Source organism: Heterocephalus glaber, unplaced genomic scaffold, assembly GCF_053883595.1.
Source record: "Heterocephalus glaber isolate CG9 unplaced genomic scaffold, H.glaber_assembly_v1.0 deba00001429, whole genome shotgun sequence".
NCBI classification, from domain to species: Eukaryota; Metazoa; Chordata; class Mammalia; order Rodentia; family Bathyergidae; genus Heterocephalus; species Heterocephalus glaber.
The window spans coordinates 10,808,708-10,818,954 of record NW_028258294.1 but is presented as its reverse complement, the minus strand read 5'-3'; the positions used below and the strand labels follow the sequence as shown (position 1 = coordinate 10,818,954).

The window sequence follows — 10,247 nt, the reverse complement described above, 5'->3', positions numbered from 1 at the left end:
ATAATTGGATTTCAGTTTTATTATTTTTAACATTGTCTATGTTTTTCTCTTTTGTTTATCATCCTATCACTTTTATATAACATTTTCTTTTCCATTAGTCCATTTTCTATGGTTTTGGTTTGTTTTCACCAACTACTTGAGTTGAGCCTAAAAGTCAGTAGAATGTGGATGTTAATTTTCAAGTAAATATTGTTAGATTGTGTTTTATTGTTAGTTTCCAATTTTACTTCATTCTGGTTCAGATTGTGCTCAGTTTATTGATTCTATGGAATTTTCATTAGTATTTGTTGTGTAGTCTTGTATCGGTAAGCTTATGTGCTTTGTTTGAACTGAGAAGCATTTTTCATTTGCTTTGTGGTTATTGCAGGTTATATCAAGTTGTTAACTATATTGTTCAAACTTCTATAGCATTATTAATTTTCTTTTATGTTATATTGGTTTCTGAAAAAATGGTGTTAAAAAGCCAAAAGCTCCTAGCATCACACATTTAGTCTACAACTCTTAAACTTGGCTTTCTTTCTCATTTGTGTGTGTGTATGTGTGTGTGTCTGTGTGTGCACATGCATGCAGGCCTCACACATGCTAGACAAGTGCTCTACCAATGAGCTACATGCCAGATGCCACCTCCCCCTCCCTTTTTTAAGAAGTAGTTTCCTTAAATTGTCCCTGGCCTGGAATTGGTGATATGTCTGCCTCAGTGTTATGGCTTGTATCTCCTCATGGGGTCATAGTGGGGCTTTTCTTCCCCCCAGTACCAGGAATTGAACTCATGACCTTGCGCTTGCCAGGCAGGCATGGTGTCAGTGACACTGATCTAAATTCCTGACCCTAAGGGGCTTTTTAGGAGGTTGTTGTATGAAGTGTGTGATGCTGGGATTAAGGATGTGATACTGGGATGGATTAGTGGTGGGATGATAGGATTAAGGGTGCCCCACCCTGGGTGTGAGTGCTGCCTGCCCTGAGGATGGGTAGCCTGGACAGAATATAAGAGACAGAAAGAAGGCTGCTATTGTTGCTTGCTGCTGCTCCTTTGCTGCTTTGCTGCTTTGCTGTCTTGCTACTTTGCTGCTTTGCTGCCTTGCTGCCTTCTACTTGAAGTGTTTCTCCTCTGTGATGGTGTTCTGCTATGCTATCCTGCCTTGGAGCCAGCCAGCTATGAACTGAAACCTCTGCAAACCGTGAGTCAAAATAATCTTTTCCTACTTTTTATCTCAGCAGTGAGAAAAGTGACTATGACACTCAGCCTTTCCTCCTATGTTGTCTGAGCAAGGAGAGAAGTAACTAAGACACTCCACCTCCCAAGTAGCTGGAAATACAGGAATGTGCCACCGTGCCTGGCTTAGTGTTTGTTTTCTATCTTCACTGCTGTGTGGCTAAGTGTACAAAGCTCATCCTTGTCATATATTCCTAGGAAGTTTTTCTTTTCAATAACTACAGAATGTCCCTGATGGTTCTATAACATATTCATTACTTATGAATTGCTACTTTGGCTTCCTTTGTTTAATATTTGCCTATCTTGTCTTTTCTCACCCCTTGATTTTCAGCTCCTTAGTTCAGTTTGATTTAATTGACATTAAGAAAGTGAGAGGCATGGGGCCAGGGATTTAACTCAATGGTTCTGCCGCCTCCCTCGAAAGCCCAAGGACCTGAGTTCAATCCCCGGTACAAAGAAAGAGAGAGAGAGAGAGAGAGAATAAGTGGATTAAGTGGGAAGAGAAACGAGGAATTAAACCCCATGATTATATTCTGTGGACACTGATTAAATCAGAATGTTGTCTGGGTATAAATCCAGGATACTCCCTGCCAAGGGAAACCTTTTCTGAGTGTGCAGGAGTGTCTTCAGAGGGACCAGGATTTTGTTGCTGGAAAGTAGAACCCTTCGCTGTTCTGTTGGACCAGGTTGGAATATTTATACTTTTGAAAAAAATTACTACCACTAAATTGTTTACAAGAATCAATTCCACAAGCCTGGCATAGTGGCACATTGATGTAATCCCAGCACTTCAGAGGTTGAGGCAGGAGGGATTCTGTGAGTTCATGGCCATCCTAACCACATAGGAAGACTCTGTCAAAAAAAAAAAAAGAATTAATTATACATAAAAAATAAATAACACAGTAAGAACAGTAAAAAGTCTCTAGTAAATTTTTAGCTATTTCCCCTACTTTTATCACCACCGTAACTTGTTTTTTCTACATTTTTTCTTCATACTTCATGTTTTTTCTCTTCTAATAGTCTTTAATCAGGATTTTTGTTGGTGTTGTTTGCTCATCATTCCTACTGAGTGTTAGATTTTTAAATCTTGAGACAGGGTTTTGCTAAGTACATAAATTATTCAGGCTGGGATTAAATCTTTGATCCTCCTACCTCATGCTCTAGATTGCTGGTGTGACAGACATACATCATTGCACTTGGCTATTTAATTTCAAACCTGGGTTCTTCCTGTGTTGCCCACTATGGGCTGAAATTATCCTTTCTCCCGCCTTAATCCCTGCAAAATCCCCACAGGGACCATCAAGACAGCTTTTCAATTCCACAATTTTCCTTTCATGTTAATTCATCTAACTTCAAGACTTGAGTGGGTAAACACTTCTTTGAAGACTTGCTTATTTTATTTCTACTTTAGTTCAGATAGTTTTTCTATTTCCTGGTCACCATTTGACATTAAAATTGGACATAAAGCAACTTCAGTATTGATTGGTATAGTATTAATACAGTAGTTCTTTTGTTTTGCATGTATTTTAAGTTACCCTGTATTTTCTTTAGGTTTAGAGGTTAGTTCTTCTTGACAAGACTTCTGCTATGGAAAAACCAGGAGCTGCTGGCTCACATAAGCTTCAGCATCAGAAAGAGCCTGCAAGAGAGGGAAACCTTTAGTGAGAACTTCACTGAGCTACAGGGCAAGCCAAGTTCTGGCAGAGAAAAGAAGAAAACAAAGGGGAAAAAAGCATTTATTCCAGAAAACACCCCCAAAACGTTGATCTGGGTGGTGCTTACATTGCAGGGATGAAGCCTGAGCATTCTTGTTCCCTGAATCCAGGTTCCACAGTCATGACCTTCAGGCCAACCATGGAGGAGTTTGCAGATTTCAGCAAATACATTGCTTCCATGGAATCCCAGGGTGCACACAGAGCTGGCTTAGCTAAAGTCATTCCTCCCAAGGGATGGAGAGCCAGAGACTCCTATGACAACATCAGTGACCTCATGATAGCCACTCCACTGCAGCAGGTGGTCTCTGGGAGGGCAGGTGTGTTTACTCAATACCATAAAAGAAAGAAAGGCATGACGGTCAGGGAGTACCACCACCTGGCCAACAGTGAAAAGTACCAGACTCCTCCATACCAGAGTTTTAAAGATTTGGAGAGAAAATACTGGAAGAATCACCTCTGTGGTTCCCCCATTTATGGTGCTGACATCAGCGGCTCCTTGTTTGATGAAAACACAAAGCAGTGGAACCTTGGGCGCCTGGCAACCATTCTGGATCTGTTGGAGCCAGAATGTGAAGTTGTCATCGAGGGAGTCAACACACCCTACCTGTACTTTGGCATGTGGAAGACCACGTTCGCTTGGCACACGGAGGACATGGACCTCTATAGCATCAACTACCTGCACTTTGGGGAGCCCAAAACTTGGTATGTGGTGCCCCCAGAGCATGGCAGGCGCCTGGAGCTCCTAGCCAGGGAGCTTTTCCCAGGCAGCTCCAGGGGCTGTGGGGCTTTCCTGAGGCACAAGGTGGCTCTCATCTCACCCACAGTGCTCAGGGACAATGGGATCCCCTTCAGCTGTGTGACTCAGGAGGCTGGGGAGTTCGTGGTCACGTTTCCCTATGGCTATCATGCTGGCTTCAAACATGGGTTCAACTGTGCAGAGGCCATCAATTTTGCCACCCCTTGGTGGATCGATTATGGTAAAGTGGCATCTCAGTGCAGCTGTGGGGAGGCAAGGGTCAGCTTTTCCATGGATGCTTTTGTGTGCATCCTTCAACCTGAGCAATATGAGCTGTGGAAACAGGGTCAAGACCGGGCAGTAGTGGACCACAGGAAACTCATACCTCCCCAGAAGCAGCACCTGATCACCTGGAAGGATGTCCATGCAGCCAGGAGAGCTTCACTGGGTTTGAGCCACTTCAGGCTTAGACAGGCTCTGCAACCCCCTCTGCCTGTGGCTTCCTGCAGTGAGACCTGCTGTGGCAGGAATGTGCATCGTGGTCATCGTCGTTGTGCATCTGGGCAACCACCTGCCGGAGATGCTGCTGCCAGGTCCAGGGCCACAGCCTACAGCTCCCAAGAGCTCAGCCGAGCCCCACTGGCCTCCCAGCGTCTGTCTGTCCCAGATACCCACTTGTCAGCTGGCAGACCTCGTCGTGGCCGTCCTCCCCGGCAACTAAGGGTTCAAGAGCCTATCCACCAGGGTCTAGCCAAGAAGCATAGGTTGGTGGTCACGGAGCACACAGCTCTGGATTCAGAGCTTCAGTTCCAACCTGTGCATGGAGCAACCTTGTACCTAAGAGCCCTGGACTTCAATATCTTCCTACAGCTTCTGAATGTAACTTAACCTCTGATCCCTAAACTCAGGGGCTGCCTTCATAGCCCACTACTCTGCAGTCTGGAGGCTTGCTGAGACCTCTCATAGGTAACTCACTGAACTTTGAGCCACTTTGTAGGACATTGATCAAGCATAAGTGAACTGTGATGCCTCCAGATGCTGCTCAATCCAGTGGTAATTATTAAATTCACCATATTTGTCCTTCCTCCTAGATCTTGGGATATTTTTCAACTTTGGTAACTTCTGCGTCTTAGCTGAAGTTTCATCCACTGGACACTATGTCTCAGAACTAGGTTCCACTAAGATTGCTGGGAACCTGAACTTTGCGGGTCTCTCATCCTCTGGACCAACTGTGGAGGGTGCTGTACTTTCAGGGCTTTGGTTCTCCTTTACTTTCCTTCCATTTTCTCCCTCACTCTTACCTATTTCTTGCAAACTGAGGCACTTTTGACTGATTAGTTTAACAGAGTCACAGAAAGGTTTGACCTTTGTAAGTTACTGATGTATTTAAAATGTGTTGTTATCAAGTATTTGTTCATAGATAAATAAATTTAAATGTTAAAATTTGACTATTTCTAATATTACAGTTTCAAATAGTGAGGCAGGGACAGAGGTTATTCTTTCATGAATTTTCTTAATTGTTTCAAAAACACTTGAATTTATTTTTATGGGCTGGCTACATTGTTTGCAAGAGTGAATAATAAGTTTGGGGGATGCAAGTTGGGTTCTGGCTATATCACTGGCTTGGGGTATTTGATTTTTACAGTTTTGCTTTGAGGGTGACATGGAGGATCTAAGGATGGGCAGTAGGAACTAAGTTGCTGGGAGAAAAAAGCAAGTATAGAAAAGAAGTGTCATCACCTGAGTATTTTCAAGTCTTCATGGACTTTTGCAAACCATAGATACATTTTACATTCATTTATTCAGCACAATCCACATGCCTACAAATTAATGAACAAGACAGTTTCAATTAGTAAAATGTGCTGTGAAGGAACTAAAGTAAGATTGGACAATGGTGCAAAATGGGAAGGTGCTGGCCTGTGTGCCTGGTCAGGGAAGGTTTCACAGAGCAGGATACCTTTTTGAAGACCACTTGACACAAATGGAAGATTCAAAATGGTGTTTTGCACTTGAAGGGATCTAACAGAACTCCTAACATGGAGCTTGGTGATTCTGCTTTTCCAAACAGCAAGAGAGCTTATTTGTGTCTGGGACATAGAGAGGAAGTAGGGAGGAAGGGAGAGCACGTGGGCCTGATATCTCATGTTAACTACTTGTTGCCATCACCTCAAAAGGCAAAGCCATGGGAAGTTTAGAACAGTAGCAGACATCACGTGATGTGCATATTTAAATATTTGCTAAACTGTATGGAAAATGGGGAGACAGGAGAATTGCCTGGACCATCTATATAAAACAAATGAGACTGAGTTATTTAGACAAAACATTTAATGTTGAAAATAAACAAAATGGGGAAATTAAGAATATATTTTGAGAAATGATAGTTTGTATACAGAAAGACATTTCTGAAAAGCAAGGTACCCCACTGCAAACCACCCTACCTTTCTCCCACCGACAAAATTTCAATGAGGCTCTGAAATGTGAAGCACCAGGCAAAACTGAAAGCAGGAGTGAAATAACATATACATATATGTATATATGTGAGTGTCTCTTTAAATTTCTGAATAAGGAGTACCAATATCCTCTTCATCTTTATGCTGTGTGGCTAGCTGAACACCCCTGTCTTTCCTAGTGGACATGGAAGCTTATTCCGTAGAAAAAGAAGCTGTGAGACTGAGCTCAGGGACTGCAGGCAGAGAAGGATGGGAGTGAGATGCCTCACTGATAGGAAGATTAAGTTAATATGGAAATGGTGGAACCACAAGCTAGAACCACATTGAATTCACTTGGGAGAGAGCAGCCCTACAGAGCTGCTGGACCCACAGTAGATCTTGCATGAGCAAGGAATAAACTGGTTGTATGATAAATGACTGAGACCTTGAGACCTTTGGCCATTAGTTAAAGTCTTAGTGCCTTTGGCACGCAGGAAGAGGACAGCCTTAAGCTGTCAGATGCCTTCAGTACCTCACCCAAAGCCATGCCTCTTCCCAGTTTGGGCCATGTCCAGTGACTGCTTAATACTGGGCCATAAAAGTTGGGCCATCTCTGCTCAACTTGGGACAACTCTGAAGAGCCACTTCCACACTAGGACTCCCTGTAGTATTGGCTGGAACCATCTTTGAGACTGAATCCAGTTAAATTTTGCCCTTGGCTTTTTTCCTTTTTTTTGGTACCAGGGATCGAACTCGGGACCTTGCCTTGCGAGGCAGGTGGCAGAACCACTGAGCTAAATCCCTGGCCAAATTTTCCCCTTTGCTGAAACCTGCTACCTTCCCCTTCCTTTCTCAGATGTGGATCTTAAAAGCACTTACAAAATAAACATCCTGAGTGCTGAACACTTATAGTCTGCTCCTTGGGAACCCACACTGCAGCACTACTCTAAGTCTCCATGGTGTGGTGGAGCATCCTTTCCTTGAGAAAATGAAGATAGGTTACACTGTTGACATCATAATCCTTTGCACGATTGTTCAGGGATGTGGGGAGATGGAAATGTCCAGATGATAAACTCAGCATCAGGCTTATGGAATTATTGATTCTGTAACCCATGGTGAAAACATGTCTCCTTGAACATCAGAAATTACCAGAACAAGAAACGATTATCTTGTTCTTGGCATTGATATAGGAGAAATATAACTCCCAACATGCTAGATGTCAGATGTGCTTGGTTTGTGTCCTCTGAAATTAAAGATTGAATTCCAAGGAACAAGGAAGGTCAAGAATAGGAAAGGTTTATTGAGAGAGAGCTCCTGAGAGACAGGAGGAGTCCCAAGTGCGTTGCCACCGAGGCCCTTTGTCAAGGGTAATTTACACAGCAAAGTCACAATGGGAGTACAATGTGGATCAAAGTATAATCAACCAGTAGGATTACAAAGAAAGCTGCTTAACTAATATTGACCCAATAGGGAAACAAGTCACGTAGGAAGGGTACATGGAAAGAACGAAGGCATTTTTGAGAAGGGATGGGTCCAGATGCTGTGGTCACCCACCTGGGCGACTGATGCCTATTTGCACTCACTGGACCAGGTGGTGCTAATTACAGAATAATTCCAAATTACTGCTTATCCCTTAGGGAGGCATGTAGGCTTGGCCATTGTATCTTTATTTTGAGGCCTGGCCTTCTTCAGATCCACCTCCAGCCGCAATTTTTGTATCTTTATTTTTCACTGACTTCTTTGAGGGCCCAGTCTCTCTCTGACTGTATATTGATTTCTAGCTAACTTAGCTTCCTACAATAGCATGATATATATTCCCCTCCAGCATAACCCTTGCTTTACTGCAAACATGTATTCTGGCTCCGAGAGGAACTATAGCATGGTGACAGCATTTGACATTCACACAGGGTGCTTGTGGGAATGTAAAATCATGAACGCCTTTGAAAAACTGTTTTGCAGTGTCTTAAAACAATGAAACATTTTTCCAAAGCCATGCTAATCCTAGGTATTTACTCATTCATAATAATAAAAAGCTGAGGAATGCATGTCTCTGAACAGATGAGTGGAAAAATAATAGTTACAAGATATAAGCATGTTGGTATATATAGATCAAAGTGACTGGACAGAGTTTGCTAGATCTGTATTGAAAAGTAGATCATTCCACAGTTTTATAACCTCAAACACTACCTTGCTAAGCATCTTTGTACATAGAAATAAAATTGTTGGGTTGCATTATGTTTATTTCAACTTTTCTAGTGACAGCTAGATTGGGCTCCAAACTCCATTAGCACTGTAGGAAAGTTTTGGTTTCTTCATTTTGATCTTGTCCAGCTTTTTCATTTTTTTTCCCAATGCAAATCAGTGAGAAATAGTATCTCATATTTCTCCAATAAATACAGATCTTTCACATCTCTCTTCAAATTCATTGGCCCTCCAGATTTCCCTTTGTGAGTTTTCTTTTTTCTCAGGTGTCTCCCACTTCTCTACATTGGCTATTTTGTTTAATTGACCTGTAGGCATTTTTTTTTTTTTTGGTACAGGGAATCGAACTCGAGTCCTTGTGCTTGCGCAGCAGGTGGCAAAACCACTGAGCAAAATCCTCGGCCCCTGTAGACATTTTTGTATAGGAACTTATTACTCTTTTATGTTTTCTTTTATGTAGGACAAAAACCTTTCCCTAGCCTGTATCTTTTTTCTTTTAGTAATACTGGGGATCAAGCCCAAGGCCTTACTCATACTAACTGGTCTCTTTTTTCTTTTTTCCTAGCTTGTATCTTCTCTTTTACTTTGTGAGTGTGTGTGTGTGTGTGTGTGTGTGTGTGTGTGTCTGTCATTATTACATTAGAGTCAGTTTAGTATTTCAAGGATCGTCCCTTTGGTTTGCATTTTTATTTGATGTTTCCAAATATAAAAATGTAAAGCACCTTATATGAATTATCTGAAGTGTGACCATGCAAATCAAGTCAATAAGTGCAACAATCACTCTTTCCCTTCAGTGTTTCTGCTTTATACAGCATTGTCATTGACAGAAAATTGGATAACATGCTTGGTTGCAAAATGTCATCTATTTACAGAAACAACATGCAGAATGATTTCTGCTTTGACTGCAAGTCAATTTACAATTCTTTATTTTCAGTTTTTTACTTAGGAGGTACATGGAACTGAAAAATTTAGCTGTCCAACTTTGTTCAGCTACCTCAAAAGTAAGCAAAATGACAGTCTCAATACTGCAAACTTTGGAGGGTTGAGATAGTAGACAGTATTTTATTCTTTAATAGGTTCCACTGTTTAGCCAGAAAGTGTTGGGTTTTTCTTTAAAAGAAAGAAATTGTGGCTTTTCCTCTACTTTTATGAGACTGGGTTCCAGAGGAATAGTAAAGAAGCCCTAACGTGAAATTTAAAAGTGTGAAAACTGTGTTCCATTGCATTATAGAAAGTTTTGCTCATGGCATAGACTAAAGACAGTTGATTTGCTGAATGGCAGTGAAGACTATCCTAATCTAAGTGGCTGTAATTATCCTAAACGTTTTACATAGCTGAACACTATAAGTTCCTATATTATTACCTCTAAGAATATTGTGTGCAAGAGAAATCCTCTTTCTCCAAGTATTTATGATAGCATTTCTATTGGAAGCAGTCCTATCTAATAACGATCCAGTTTCTCTGCTGTTTTAAACATAGAACTTAAGGAAATTTCAGAGATTATTGAACAAGAGCTTACCTCTTTTGGTGATTGATAGAGTCAACTTGTAGGGTTCAAAATATTTCCTTTAAAAAAACACTCAGAATATAGACCATCTATGCAAAGAAAAATATAAATATTCTGGGTAATCATATTTGATTATATCACATAATTTAGAACCAAAATCACTGGTTCCGAATTTTCTATTTTACTAATTCCTCTGACACTATTTCTCAACTAATGTTTATATTTGATTCAGCTGTATTTATGGCATCCCATAAGTCCAACTTCCAATGCAGCACAAAGTTTCCTGAAGTCTAAGGACTCTATTTTAGGGGTTATTATTTCTTTAAAGGGCTTACAAAGCAAATCTTTTAACTATACTTTTTCTTTTTTCTTTTTTTTCTTTTTGGCACTGGGGATTGAACTTGGGACCTTGTGCTTGCGAGGCAGGTGCCAGAACCACTGAGCT

At 41.3% G+C, this 10,247-nt stretch overlaps 1 protein-coding gene across 1 annotated transcript; it reads left to right on the top strand.

Moving 5' to 3' along the window:
• The first annotated feature begins 2,973 nt into the window (after positions 1 to 2,973).
• On the top strand, positions 2,974 to 5,107 carry LOC101698784 (lysine-specific demethylase 4D). Its single transcript, XM_087212288.1, is given in 2 exon segments — positions 2,974 to 4,496; positions 4,499 to 5,107. Coding segments are annotated over 2 exon segments (1,560 nt in total). The 5' UTR covers positions 2,974 to 3,004; the 3' UTR covers positions 4,567 to 5,107.
• Positions 5,108 to 10,247: the final 5,140 nt, after the last annotated feature.